This window comes from Geotrypetes seraphini, chromosome 9 (assembly GCF_902459505.1).
Source record: "Geotrypetes seraphini chromosome 9, aGeoSer1.1, whole genome shotgun sequence".
Lineage (NCBI taxonomy): Eukaryota > Metazoa > Chordata > Amphibia > Gymnophiona > Dermophiidae > Geotrypetes > Geotrypetes seraphini.
The window spans coordinates 178,365,818-178,381,882 of NC_047092.1; the positions used below are offsets into that span (position 1 = coordinate 178,365,818).

At 39.5% G+C, this 16,065-nt stretch overlaps 1 protein-coding gene across 1 annotated transcript in view; it reads right to left on the reverse strand.

The window, feature by feature from the left end:
- The window catches only part of MCF2L2 (MCF.2 cell line derived transforming sequence-like 2), a 306,030-nt gene that overhangs the window by 192,572 nt on the left and 97,393 nt on the right, over positions 1-16,065 (reverse strand). Inside the window, exon 15 of the mRNA XM_033957587.1 lies at positions 8,399-8,487. Within this exon, the coding sequence (XP_033813478.1) occupies positions 8,399-8,487 (89 nt within the window). The remainder of the gene's footprint in view (positions 1-8,398; positions 8,488-16,065) is intronic.

Consider the following 16,065-nt stretch of genomic DNA (forward strand, 5'->3'; position numbering starts at 1 on the left):
GAGCAGCTTCCCAATGTTGTAACCCAGAGGGTAGGCTTATGTGATATAACCAGCCCAGAGGAGGAGTCCAAGATGATGCAGCTCTCCAAGACGCATAGCCTCGTAGGTAGTTACTTTAGCCATCCTGTGTGATAGCAGAGCAGCAGCATAGCATCCTCCTCACCCTGCCTCTCCCCCCCCCCCTTTTTTTTTTTTTTTTTTTTTTGCAAAAAAGGGTCCCACCCTATACAACCTCACATTGGGGTTTAATTTATTAAACTTTTTTGTTCACAGATAGAAGTGGATAGCCTTAATGAAGCAGACCTTTAATTAGATCCCTGTTTAACCAAAAATTTGAAAAAATTTCATTGCCAGAACAGGCCTTCCCAAATCTATCCTGTAACAGCAGTGCATACGTACCAAATAAAGTTGCATACCCTGGAAACTCAATACAGTACAGTATATATAAACATACCTGAGGCTTAGTTAGGTTTCCAGAATACCTACTATAACTATCTGGGAGATCCCCAAGGCATGTTTGGGAAGTGTTGTTGGAATGTACATTTTTAAAACATTACTAACGTTAAACCTAAATAGTGCTATCTAGCCTTCCTAAAGAAAGAAAGTCGAACCTGAAAATGTTGTGGAAAGTTTAATGCAAAATGTAGTCCAGACTGTGGAAGGCAGCCTTTTTATTTGAATATAATGTTTCCCATAGCTGGTTTTTCACCATTAGGAAGCCAAATTGCTGCTATATTGGCATCATTAGAATCCCATGTTAGCATTACACAAATATAAAAATGAAAAAAACTGTATGAACAAGTGCTCTGGGAAGGATACGTCAAAACTACAGTTTTGTCTATAATTGCAAGCATAAACCAAGTAACCAAGCCAAGGCAAATGCAAGTTAATATATGAGCAATTTAGATAGCTGGTGTTTTTAACCTGACTTTCTGATTCAAGCTTTATTGCCATTGGATGAATATACCAACAAATCTTGGACCATTTATAATGGTTAAGTTTACAGCAGGTCTGTTTATTTGTTGTGTTAATATTTATTTTTTTGAATAACATTCATACTTGTATTTTTATAATATCTATAAGCTCAGTTTCACTTTATGCCTCTGAATAAATGGAAAAGATTTGCATAATTTTGCTCCTGAAAGTTATGATGGTATTTTTTTTCCATTAAGTGAAAAAAAAAAAAGCCAGAAACTTTCTTGGTCACAAACCTTTTGACTGTTCAAGGCATCTGTGGGATTTTTTAATAGATCACTAACCAGGTCTAGGTTGTTAAGTTCCATTTCACTGTCTTAAATCTCAATTTTGACAGTTGCAAAGTGTTTGGCTGAAATTTGTATTTTCCTATTTTGGCTTGGATCTCATTTCTTGTGATTGCTGTATATATATTTTTAACTCATGTAAAATGTTTCTGTATTTATACCACCTCCTGCTAGCCCCCACCCCCTCCAATTTTAAAAATTAAGGATTTTGGATAAAAAAAACTGTGAACAAAAGATGTTTACCAATAAACAGTTTGAAATGGATACCATTAACTTGTTGAATTCATTTTTTTTCTTTTATATAAAATAGAGTTTTTGGCTCTTGGCAGCTCTACAAATTGTTAGTGAATTCAGAGATCTTGATAGAACTTTCAACTTGTATAACTATTTCTTTGGAGAGCCACACATTTATGTACTCCCAATGCTGGTGATACAAAACTTGCCTTATCTTTGCCATCCAACTGCTATTTACCTTAAAGATGGGTGTGAGTGCAGCTCAGAAGGGCTAGCATTTCCAAAGAATAAAGGAAAGCCAGAAAGAGAGAACTGTGACTTACCGTATGTAAGTATGGTCAGAATCATAGTGAATAGTTAATGGTCTATCACAGGGGTGGACAACTCCGGTCCTCGAGGGCTGGAATCCAATCGGGTTTTCAGGATTTCCCCAATGAATATGCATTGAAAGCAGTGTGCATGCACACAGATCTCATACATATTCATTATCTTTAGGTGGGCATATTGCACTTTTTAAAATGGTTCTTTTCCAAATTGGCTATACACTTTTCAGATGCTTCCCTTGGAATTGGCAAACACAGAGTGGCGGAAATTAAGATTGGCTATTGCTACATTTTGTTGGGCTGGGAAAAAGCCAAAATTATTTTTTGATTTTTTTTGCTAGGGTCTGGGATAAGGGGTGGTTTGGGACTTCCAAATATTCGTATTTATGGGAAGGCTTGTGTATTAAGACACATTAGGGATCGGGTGATGGATGATTTTTTATTTACACCTATAGATTATGAGAAAGCTTTTTATTATCCTTATCGTTTATTATTTCTCCTTCAAGTACATCATTCTACATTGCCGAGTAATTTAAGAGGTAATGCTATTTTAACTCCGATGAGATCAGTTTGGGGCAATTTAGTTAAATTATGGGGTTACAATTCTCGTATTACAGACATGTTACCTATTCAGGGCAATGGAGATTTTCAACTTAGAATGATGTCTAGGGTTTTTAGAAATTGGGGATTTAAAAGTATTTTTTATTTAGCACATGTTTTAGATGAGAAGGGTAAGATGAGGAGTTTTCCTGATCTTTCTACCATTGTAGGAAGGTGTCCTGGATCTTTATTTGCATATATGCAATTGGTAAATTATTTAAACAAATTACAGAGAATGGATTTTTCAATTAGAGTGCATGATAAAATTCTTTCTTTTTTTAATCAATGTGAAGATATACCTGTTTCTGTTTCCTTATTACATAAATGGTGGTGGGATTTATTATCTGCTCGTACATATGGAAAAATTTTACAGAGTTGGAGTCAAGAATTGGGAAGTCAAATTTCACTTTTGGATTTTACACAAGCTATTAATAGAATCCCAAAAGTTTTGGAGGGAATGTTCATTTAGAGTCTTACATAGAGCTTATTTTTCACAAGTTCAAGCTTTTCATGCTGGTTTAATTAATACCCCAATTTGTATTAAGTGTAATAGGGATCCTGATACTTTAACTCATGTGTTTTGGTCATGCCCTTTAATTAGGTCATTCTGGTCTGCCATCCTGTTATTTTTGGGCTCATTAGGGGGTAGTTCTGTTGTAGATTCATCAAGGGGAGTAATTTTTGGAAAAGCTGCGGCTTGTGGGGTTTTTGGTAAAAAGAAGTATCTCTTGTTTCAAAAGGCGTGTATGATTGGACATAAATGTATTATGTAATTTTGATTATCAAAAGAAGTTTTTGGCATTGGAGGAATCAGTTTCATTGTCTATTGTTATTTGAGACTTGGGAAGTTAGGTGTTCGGCTAGGAAAATTCATATGTTTATGGAAATTTGGGATCCATATATTCAGAATCTTTCAACTAAGGCAAGAAGTTTAATTCTTAATGATTTACATTGAAAGCTATGATTATTTATCTAAATTCCAGTTCTTTATTTTTATTATTCTTTATTTTTGTCAACTTTCATTGGGTTTGGGGGAGTTTAGTAGGATTCCTTCAATAAAATGTTATAAACTAAATTTTGGGGGAGGATAGGGGGGAGAGGTGAATAGGGAAAAGGGAAGGGGGGTTGGAATTAGGGGGAGGGTATTGAGAGATGTAATGGGTATTTTGGAAATATATTTTGATGAAATGAAAGATATTTGATGGAAATTAATATGATGAATTTTAATTTAATGATCATTTTATTGTATTATATTATTGTATATTTACTGATTTCTTCAATAAAAATGTTATAAATTAAATTGGCTCCTCAAATATGGCAGCATGCAATATTTGTAGGTTACTGTGAAAATTTACAGTAATATAGATGTTACAATAATGAACATGCAAAACCATGATGTGGACAAATAAACATTAAATAATGAAAGGAGGAAAATGATCAATAGACAACAAAAGTAGTGATGCAACAGGATGAATGAAAAAGGAAAGTAAAAAATGAAAATAAATAATAAAAACATAACAAAAAGTGACCAAACAAATAATAATGCATCATGCTAATCTCATAATAAAATTGTGAGTGTGTGAATGGAAAATGACTTGAAAAAATCTACCGTGGTGGTTAAGTTATAAAATGTAGCCGCACAAAAGATAACAAACTAATGAATACAAATATAAGACCAAATGAACTCCAAATTGGAAAATCTGAAGTTGAATTAGCATCATCTTAAACAATCAAATTAAATTAGCATAGGTTTAAAAGGACATATCAGCATGTGTGTGTGACAAATAGCTCCTGAGTACTAATGCCTGTTTCCACACAAAATCCATTAAGTAACATATAGTTCCCATATTTCTAAACTAAGAAATGATAAGACATAATATTTAATTTTTAATTGCTAACAAATCATTATCATTTGAAATTTAAAAAGTACAAATTATATAAGAGCAAGCGGGCTAGTAGACAATACATTAAGCTAAGCTCAAAATTCTATGTAAAACCATAGTGATATTAAAATCCCTCCCCAAATACCACTCTCTAGTCAATAAAGGGAAATGTAATAAATCTTCAAAAACATTAAAAACATAATAAAAAAAAGTTATTGAAAAGTATAAACTGTGACTAGCTTACAGAAGCATATCCAATCCTGAAATCTATGGCTAAAGATGAATAATTCAAAACTCTTAAAAGTATTAAAACTATTAAAAATAACTTCACATGACTATATTAGATACCTCAGATATGATATCTCCAATGACATGTATAATTTAAAAAAGGACGTGGCAAGCCTGAAGCATAAATTATATCTGCCGTGAAAAGTTGATGCAGTTAAAACAAACCGACACCTCTATATGCTAAGCTGAAATCTATAGCTAAAAATGGATAATTCGAAACTCTAAAAAATGTGTTAAAACTCCTTTTAAAAAGGAGGTGGCAAGCTTTAAACGTAATGGCCCAAAATAAATCTGCCGAAGAAAAAAAATTTGGAATAATAGTGCAAACCGACATCTCTATAAGAGTGCCAAAATAATATGCAACTAAATGAGTGAGCATGAAAAGTTAAAAAAATAAGTTTATACTGTCTTGATAGATCAGTTGACTCATAAGGATAAAAATTCCTAGGCGAATAAATTAAAACATACCATGGGGATTAACAGAATTTCTGGCAAAAGAGATACATTTAACACCTATTTGGAGCCAATGGTTAATAAAGAGTATATGCCACTGTAACGCTTGTAGGGAACCCCGCGGGCAGCTGTGATAGTTAATGAAAATATAAAATATGAAACAGAGTCATGATAAAAGATGGTAGTACATAACACTTATTGCTAAAGGACCTCTCTATAATAACTTCAAAATTAAAACAATTAAACTTAATTTTTAAGAGTAAGTTTGTGTTGCCATAGTAATTCAATAGGGAGGTTAAAAATAAATGTAGCAAGTATGTTCAAACAAATTCATGTAAATAGAAATATCTCAAAAGCTTTGAGGTCTCAATAAATATGATACGAGTCCTATTGCTGACAGCTTGCTCAACAAGACGACTTTCTATTTCTAAAAAAGTCTGGATAATTGAAAAATGTATAAATTACTACAGATTAAAAAATTTGTCTAATTTAGGCCCTCTTCTACTAAGCTGTGGTAGAGATTTAGCATTGGAGCATTTAGCACTTTGGACCGTGGTAAAAACCTCTACCATAGCTTAGTAAAAAGGGGAGGGGGGGTAAGTTTAGAATTTGGACCTATGACAAAGAAGATGAATAAATATTGACATAAATGATTCATATCTAAGTGTCACCGCTTATGGTCTAAAGCTCTAATATTAATTTAGTCTGAAAAGGAAGGTGACATTTAAAACTACTGACATAGCATTCTTGTTGGCGCCTTATACTAGAGCAGGGGTAGGCAATTCTGGTCCTCGAGATCCGGAGCCAGGTCAGGTCTGCAGGATATCCACAATGAATCTGCATGAGATAGATTTGCATCTCAAGGAGGCAGTGCATGCAAATCCATCTCATACATATTCATTGTGGATATCCTGAAAACCTGACCTGGCTCCAGCTCTCGAGGACCGGAATTGCCTACCCCTGTACTAGAGCACCACAATGGGCAGATCCTTCACACCAATAACAAATGAATCCAAAATGTATCATAACAGGCAGATAATCTTTTGTCAAAGTATTAACAAAGAATTCAGGGATCAATATTCAGCTAGTGGCAATCGTCTGTTTTTAATACCCCGACAGCCTCAGGGCTAGGGTTACCAGATTTTACGTCAGTAAATTCCGGACCCCTATACCCATCCCCCAGGACCTCCCAGTTCCACCCATCCCCTCCATGTTTTGCGCCAGCTCTGGCTCCTTCCCCCTCCCCCCCCCCCCCGCCGCTTCCTGTTTGTTGGGCAGGAAGGCATACGCACATGCACGGATGCGATGCCATGATGTCACATGTGATGTCACTATGTTGCATGCGATGCCATGATGTCACATGTGATGTCACCATGTTGCATGCCTCAAAAGGAGAACATGTCTGGGGAAATCCAGATGCCTAGTAACCCTAGCCGGGGCTGAATTATGCCTGAATACCGTATTCCTTGCAAGCGAAGTTTTCTCATTGATCGCTTATTTCAGCTAGATAACAACAGGCCAATCTTTCATAGCAATAACGCAACAATCCAATATGTATTATAACAGATAGATGCTCTAGTCCAGTGATTCCCAACCCTGTCCTGGAGGAACACCAGGCCAATCGGGTTTTCAGGCTAGCCCTAATGAATATGCATGAGAGAGATTTGCATATGATGGAAGTGATAGGCATGCAAATTTGCTTCATGCATATTCATTAGGGCTAGCCTGAAAACCCAATTGGCCTGGTGTTCCTCCAGGACAGGGTTGGGAACCACTGCTCTAGTCTACAGTAAGACTAGTACCATGAATAAGGCAGATCCTCTTCAGTAACAGCGCTAACCCAAAAAAATCCAGGGCCTAATATTCGTGATGCAGTACACTTCTCCCTCCGTATTCACTGTGATAGAGAATTAACAGAACCGCAAATGCAGAAAAACCATGAATAACTTTTTCATATGTTATTTACTGCTTGCTATTAAAAACCATTGTGAATATGGTGAAACCGCAAATAATATGGTAGGAGACCTGGCCTGTTCCTGAAGGAGAGGCAAAATACAGTGAAGAAAGTGCTGGAAATCAGTGATTTTTTTTCTGTAAATCCTTGGAATCAGCGATTTCTCTATGTGAGTTGATGTAATTTGGGAGGGGGGGGGGGAGCCAGCAAGCTAAAAACCGTGAATAATCGAAACCGCGAATATGGAGGAAGAAGCGTAGTCTGCAGTTTTTAAACTCCTGATAGCAATGGGGTGAATTAAAAACCTGGATCTTCAATGCTGAGCCCTGGCCCGGCTCCAGCATTGAATATCCACATGGAAATTAACCAGAAATCAACCGATATCCAGCTCTGTTAGGCTGTCTTAACTTCATCCACTGAGCTTTTTGCTAGGCTAACTCCATGCGCCTATTTAACTTATTAGTGGACTGAATATCGCAGCTAGCCTGTTAAGTGCCAGCGCTGACCCAGACTGCCCTAGGACTAGCTATTCATAGGCAACATTCAGCACCACTAATTGTTTAAGTCAGGGGCCTTCAAAGTCCCTCCTTGAGGGCCGCAATCCAGTCGGGTTTTCAGGATTTCCCCAATGAATATGCATTGAAAGCAGTGATTGCGGCCCTCAAGGAGGGACTTTGAAGACCCCTGGTTTAAGTGATGCTGAATATTGGCAGATAGTCAGGTTAGTGGGGTTTAAACAGACAGGAACCTCTCCTACCTGGTTAAACCCTTTGGAATATTAGGCTCCTCAATATGTATCATAAATTATCTAGGGCGCATAAATTTACTAAGGCGCACTAACTGATTTAAAGATTAGCTAAGGCGCCCATAGAATATAATGAGCGCATTAGCATTTAGCATGCGTTAAATTGATTAGCACGCCTTAGTTAAAGGACCCCCTAATTCTCTCCATTTAAATCATGGGGGACAAATGGATTCATATAGAAAATCTAATATTATTCTTTGTGCAATAAATATGTATTTAAGTCTCCCCCTTGAATAGAAGGGGGTTAGTCAAGTGGCACCCCTCCCTCCATGACTGGTAGCACCCATCCCTGCCCCCTTCCCACAGGTGGTACCTTGAAAAGGCGGGAATGATACTATTTGTTCCACCCTCAGTGCCACCATGTTGGAAAATGATAATGCCGAACACTGTGCAGAGCATTTTGGGATGCAGTCCAAATAAGTGAATTTTTCCCTTATTTATTAATCTATGCCCCCAACTACAATCGTTGATAATAAAATCTATATTATTTTTTTGTTGTTGTTTGAAGATTTACATTTGGCTAAATACAAAAGACAGGTAAATATACTGTTTTAATTTGGTAAAATAACCAAAATTGAAATCCTGTATCTTCTTACCTTCTCCTAGAAGAAAGATTCTCATCACTTTCACTCATCACCAAGATTCGGCTAGATCCTCCCTGGCTGGCTTCATGTATTACTTCAATCTGAATTAAAAAGAATAATAGATATTTTGAAATTTTGCTTAGGGTTTTATTGCAGAATCAATAAAGTGAGATACCAAAGATAATCAAACGGGGTTTATAAACTAGGTTAGGGGTAGGCAATTCTGGTCATCGAGAGCCGGAGCCAGGTCAGGTTTTCAGGATATCCACAATGAATATGCATGAGATGGATTTGCATGCACTGCCTCCTTGAGATGCAAATCTATATCTTACCTATTTATTGTGGATATCCTGAAAACCTGACCTGGCTCCGGCTCTCGAGGACCGGAATTGCCTACCCCTGACCTAGGCTATTAAGATGTTGGAAAAAGAAAAAAAGATGAGCTTGGTACACTAAACTATGTACATGCTGATAAAATATTCTGGGTAGGTGGAGGAGTTTTTGTATATATATTTTTTTAAACTCTAGTTCAGTGGTTCCCAACCCTGTCCTGGAGGAACACCAGGCCAATTGGGTTTTCAGGCTAGCCCTAATGAATATGCATGAAGCAAATTTGCATGCCTATCACTTCCATCATATGCAAATCTCTCTCATGCATATTCATTAGGGCTAGCCTGAAAACCCGATTGGCCTGGTGTTCCTCCAGGACAGGATTGGGAATCACTGCTCTAGTTGACTTCTTTACCCACAAACGTTTTGAAAACAAGATCTTCATTAAAGGGTTTCTTCTTGGTCACCCAGTTGATGTATTCCTCCACCCAAAATTGAGCACAGATCCCGGGGCTACACACTATTTCAATAATGAGCACTGTTCCTGGAACACGTTTTAATAGAATACCATTCAGTGCTGACTTTTTAATATAAAACTTTGAGCAACATTTACCGAATACAACCCGATACATTTAAATATTAAGCTTTGTTTCATGAATCAGGTCAACTTTTCAGTAAAACATATCGGTAATAATTAGAAACATCTAATTAGATGTTTCAAATTAGATCTGTGTTCGATGGAATTATACATGTGGAGGGGCATAGTCAAAAGAAATGTCTAAGTCTGCTTTGGGCATAGGGCGCTAGTTGCCCAAAGTTGGCAGCGTCAAAAGTCCATTCTCAAAAAATACGTCCCCAATTTTTTTTTCTTTTTTAAATCGTCTACTTCCACCAGGGCCGGATTAATAAATAGGTCCAGGAGGCAATTGCCTAGGGCCTGAAATTTCAGGGGGGGCTTGCTGAAGGAAGACAAACAGAAAGCAGCTGCCCTACAGTCTCCCTTCACCTCGCCTTTTTTTTTTTTTTTTTGAAACAGCTACGGCCTCCCCCGCAGGCTAAGATCGGCTATGGCCCCCCCCCCACCCACTTAAGATCAGCTATGGGCTCCCCCCCTTAAGATCTTCTATGGCCCCCCACTTAAGATCGGCTACACCCCACACACACACTTAAGATCAGCTACGGGCCCCCCTCCCTTCGGCATCAACGGCACTTATAAGATCAGCAATGGGCTCCCTGGTATCAGAAACAAGTAAGATCGGCAATGCGGTGCTCAAAAACAAAGCTTCCCTCTGACACAGCTTCCTGTTTCCGCCTGGGCAGTTCGTGTCACAGGGGAAGCTTTGTGTTGAGCACTGCATTGCCAATCTTACTTGTTGCTGATACCGGGGAGCCCGTTGCTGATTTTATAAGTGCTGTTGATGCCAGAGGGAGGGGGGGCCGCATAGCCGATCTTAAGTGGGGGGGGGGAGCCTATGGTCAATCTTAACTGCCTGGGGGAGGGAGCTTTAGCCGTTTCAAAAAAAAAAGGGTGATGTGAAGGGAGACGGTAGGGCAGCTACTCTCTGCCCTATTAAGTGCCGTTGATGCCGGAGGGATGGGGGCATTGCTGCTCTTGGGGGAGGTATTTCTTATCGTTTGAAAAAAGAAAAGAAAAAAAAAGCAGCAACATAGGTGAGTGGTGACCCGCAAAGGTGAGGGAGATGGGCCTGGGGTAGAGGGAGAGAGAGAGAGAAGAGGCAGATGATGGAAGTGGGGAGAGAGATAGAAGGGGGCAGACAGAGGAGAGAGCAAATGCTGAATGGAAGTGGAGAAAAAACACATTTTGAATGGAAGGAGGGGGATAAAGAAAAAGGGCATATACTGGATGAGGGAAGAAGAGAGTTAGTGAGATAGTGGAGGGGTGAAGGAAAGGGGTGGCAATCTATGGGTAGACACAGTTAAAAAAGGGAAACAGGACTGAATAGTAAGAGAGAATTTAATTTAGACAGATGCAGAAAAGAGAAGAGAGCGATGCCAGAGCATGGGGGGAAGGGTGAAGGAGACAGAAATATCAAATCTGAGTGGAGGAAATGAGAAGAGAGGGGGAAGGAAGGAAGGAAAGATGGAAGGAGAGAGATGCCAGACCATGAGGGGAACAGAGGGAAAAAGATGGATGCCAGACCAAGGGGGCAGGAGGAGAAATGGAAGGAGGTTGGCAGACAGTTTCTGGAAGGTGCAGACAGTGGATGGAAGGAAGAAAATGACAAGATGAGGAAAGCAGAAACTGGGAGATAAAGGTTGTTAGGTGCCATCAACTTGTGCTCGAGTCCTAGTCCAATATTAGATGAATATTGGAGAAGAGCAAAGAATACCAAAACCCTCTATACCTTTGCTTCATTGATTACATCAAAGCTTTTCACTGTGTGGATTACAATAAACTATGGAGAATGCTAGTGCAAATGGGAAGATCCAAACACATAATTCAGCTGAAAATCAAGACGAGAAAGGTAGAAAAAATTTCTATTTTTTAATTTTTTTGCTATAGGATAAAGTAGTATTGTAGCTGTGTTGATAAATGTTGATAAATAGAAAATGCAAATACAGCGATTGTTTTATTGGACTAATTTTAATACATTTTTGACGAACTTTTAGAGACCAAATTCTACTTCCTCAGGTCAGGACAGGATACTGTAATACTTTACTGACCTAAGGAAAGAGGGTTTGACCTCTGAAAGCTAATTAAAAAATGTATTAGTCCAATAAAATGGTATCTTATTTTCCATTTTTTTGTTTTAGTTTTATTTGTTAATTTGTAAAGTGATTTGTTTTTTCTCTTTTTTAAAATTTACAGCTACTATCTTTATATTTTGTTCAGTATTGGGGGATATGCACCACTGTTTCTTCACCCCTAAACTGTACAGTTCCTTCGGTTTGTAGCACAAGCCAACATGCTGAATGCTCTGCATTTCTCCGATGGTCACAGAATTCCTATGATCGTCAGAACAGCGCAGAACATTCAGCCCGACAGCACTAAAAACCTCTTACGTGGGGAGGGGGGGGGGAAGGAGGGTATTTTGTGATTACTTATTCCATACTGGATGAGGGTGGTTCTGTGTCCTGTGTGTATGAAAGACATGGTTTTCTGTTAGCATTGACCAGCTTTGTTTGACAAAATGCATCAGGCATGGCTCCTGGGAACACCTTGAATAAACTTGATTTGAATCTCATTGTCTGCCGATCTTCTTTTGTTCCACGTTGGATTCTTTGGTGGATCACTTGCCTTGTTGTTTTGTTACAAATTGCCATACATGGCGTGGAATGTACCAGAAGAGTTACAGATTTGGTTGTTTATACATACATACGGGTTACATTTGGACAGCATAGAGCAATGGTCTCAAACTCAAACCCTTTGCAGGGCCACATTTTGGATTTGTAGGTACTTGGAGGGCCTCAGAAAAAATAGTTACTGCCTTATTAAAGAAATGACAATTTTGCATGAGGTAAAACTCTTTATAGTTTATAAATCTTTCCTTTTGGTTAAGTCTTAATAATAATATTGTAATTTATAGTTAAAGAGGCATATGATCAAAAAACTGTTTTATTTTACTTTTGTGATTATAATACATATACCAAGGGCCTCAAAATAGTACCTGGCGGGCCGCATGTGGCCCCCGGGCCGCGTGTTTGAGACCACTGGCATAGAGTGAGGCAATTAAGAGGAGTTGCAAACTTGGTTATTAATACAGACTTATGTTTCGGATAGTATTACTGCTTTACAATGCATTTGAACACTTTTGTATATGTATGGAAAGGGTTCAGAGTTAAAGTTCTGGGCAATAGGTGGGAAGGAAGGTGGGATTTGTTCAGAGATGTTTGGGGCTTGCATAGAACTAGAACTGTACACTGACACTGGTATAGTAATCTTTGCTGTTTTGAATTTTATAATAAAAGAAAAAAAAGAAATACAAGTGGAAATAAAGAAGTAAATAAGAAAACAGGTAATTAAATTAGGGTGGGGCACAGGCAGGCAGGGCTGGGGTGTGGGGGGCAGGGCTGGGAGGGCCCAGTGCACTTGTGTGCCTAGGGGCCCTCGAAGAATTAATCCTGCCCTGACTTCCACGTCCAGCTGTTTCATTGTCCAAACCGCTAGTATAACTATCTTTATACTACATTCTCATCCAAAAAATCTTCCAAGTCCCAAACGCCTAGAACAAAACCTTTTGGATGTGGAAGGGGCCAGCAAAGTGATGGACTGGCTACCCAGACATGGCAACAGTGTGGTGGGGCACCTTACAGGGAGCTTTACAAGAAGGGTGTCACATAAGCATCTCACTACAACTCCCTTGCAGGTCATGGTGAGCCCCCCAAAATCCAATATACCCACCTGTCTACCACCCCAATAGCCCTTATGGCTGCAGGTGCCACCTATATGTCAGTACAAAAAGCTTTTGGTAGATGCACATGTTTCACCATGAATGCAATGGTTAGAGTGGCTTATGGGCCTGGGTCCTCCTCTCTACGGTTCACTAACCCACCCCCCCAGACTACTTAAGCCACCTCTGTGCAGCTCTACTAGGCTTTCCTATGCCAGGTGCTGATGTTCTGGAGGCATGTAGGTACGCTTTAATTCCTATTTTTATGGCGATGTGGGGGGGCCTCAGTGATCACTGGGGAAGTAAGTTGGTGTCTGTACTTTGTGTCTGCAGTGGTTATCTGGTCACTTTGGATATATTCTGGGCACTTAGACCTGATCGCCTAAGTCACAACATATAAGTTCCTTCTAGGCCAGGGGTGTCAAAGTCCCTCCTCGAGGGCCGCAATCCAGTTGGGTTTTCAGGATTTCCCCAATGAATATGCATGAGAGCTATTAGCATACAATGAAAGCAGTACATGCAAATAGATCTCATGCATATTCATTGGGGAAATCCTAAAAATCCAACAGGATTGCGGCCCTCAAGGAGGGTCTTTGAGATCCCTGATCTACTCTATACCCTGTTCTCTAACGCAGGGGTGAGGGAAGGGCTGTTACCAGTCCCAGGCAGTGGGGAATGCTCCGCGTTTTCTGTGGTGGGATTGAGAGCCTATGATTGGCAAATTACGACCACGCAGAGCACACTCCCTGGCCAGCACGTCAGCTGCTGGGGCCTAGTTCCGTAACACTAGCACAGGCTGAGGATATCAGCCCAAAACACTGGGGTTTTTTTGAATGTTTGAAAGTTTGGACTATTAATCAGCTGGAAAGCCAGCAGCAGCTTTGGGAAAGCTGGAATTATATGTTTTTGAACTTTATTGACTGACATTAAACCAGAGACTGTTTTTCAGTGCATTTTGTTTGTTTGGGACTAAATTTGATATCTGAAACATCCTGACAAGATTGGGTTTCTTTCAATGTGGAACTGATTGAACCTGAAACAAGCAAGCTGGTTTGAATGTTTTGTTTGAAGAATAAACCCAATTATTGCTTGATACAATACCTACCTGGTGTGGTGGTGTTCACTTCTGTTAACCTTTTTTTTTTCTTCTTCCTTGTGCTGCCTGCAGCAGCTCACAAGAGTTTTCTCTTGCTACTGGTACCCTAGGACCCATTGCCCTGAGGCTCTCTCCAGCCGATTAATAGACCAAACTATCAAACATTCAAAAAAAACAGTCTTTTGGGCTGATATCCTCAGCCTGTGCTAGTATTACGGCACTAGGCCATAAGCACCTGAAAACCAGGCTTTTCACAAAAATGTAATGCTCTCCTCCCCCCTGTACTCAATTTCCAAACCCATTATGTTATTCCTCCCTATATTAAGCTCTTGTAAACCGTGATGAGCTCTATAATTATGGAGAGGATACGGTATACAAACTTAAGGTTTAGTTTAGTTCCCCCTCATATCCCCTGTCGGAGCTCTTTAAAATTAACTTTTCCGGCAGTGCGCTGGAGTCTTGCGTGCAATTGTCTGGGCTCAAATGGCGGCGCGGCTTTGTCCCGCGCAATTGACTGTGAACCAAAATTTATACTTATATATTCGGCAATAGTAGTTATGGGGTTCATAATTGAAACAGAAATATGAGTAAAAACCTGCCCAAGTTGGCCCTTGGCCAATCCAAAGGCCAGGTTATCCAAATGCCAATAATCAAAAAGGCTTTTTAGAAGCCTCAGAATCTTGCTGTGCGCCCAGAGAAGAAAGGGGTGTTTTGGGAGGAGTGGTGTGGGCGGGATGTGGGCCGACCTAGATTTAGTTGTACTGCAGGGCTAATCGAAAGTTTGACGAGACCGCTTAGTTGGAACTTATACATTGTGACTTAGGCAATCTACACACAGGTCTAAGTGCCGAAAGGTTATCCAAAGTGACCAGATAACCACTGCAAGGACAAAGTGCAGACCCCCCACACACACTCCCCCCTCCCCCGCCATAAAAATTAGAATAAAAACATACATACCTGCCTCCGGAACATCAGCACCTGGCATAGGAAAGCCTCACAAGGGATGGGTGAGAGGGGAGGAAAGATGCTACACATGGTGGGGGGTGGGGAGGTGCAGAAAGGAAATAGGAAGAATTGGGGTGGAGGAGAGGAAGGTGAGAGATGATTGTTTTACATAAAAAATAAAAAAGACATCCCCCCAAAATAAGCCCTAAAGCGATTTTTGGACCCCAAATTAATATAAGACACTGTCTTAGGTAGAAACTGCTGTATACTGAGCCTCCTTTCTCTCAAAGGGCTCTAAATAAACCTCCCTGTAACCATCCTTTTGACCATTTTAGGACGTGGAAAACATAGCTCTGAAGCTTTTACATCCCCATGGGTAAAGTAGCCCATTGTTTTAGGCCTTTTTGGTTCCTCTTTACTATAATAATTTGTAGTTCTGTCCCTCCTTCCCTGAGCCTCAAGTAAGTAATGTTGATGTCAGTTACTATATGTTCTTCCCCCCATTTTTTATTATGGAAATTGCTTAGAAAATTTATAAGCGTTGCATCAAACTTTTTAACAAACCTTGAAAACTTATACCGGACCTTTACAATTCTCACCAGCTCTGCCTTGAGCTGAATCAATATTGATTGTGAGAACTCACAAGAAACAAGCTATACGAAAAGACATTGCATCATTTGAGAGCAAATTTGCAAAGCACGGATGCCAAATATTTTTTAATGAGAAAGTTAATCCTGCTGCTAATGTCAACAGTTGCAGCATTATTGTATCCTGTTCAAGATCTTGGTCTCAGTTTCTACTCAAAGGCCTGGTGTGCTAGGTGTGATGTGCACCTGAGTGAGAGGAAGGATGCAGTAATATCAGTGGCTTTATTCCCAGACCCTTCGGCCTTGGTCTCCTACTTTTAATGCGACAAGCCTTTATTTTCAAATATATTTTATTGAGCTAATCAAGTT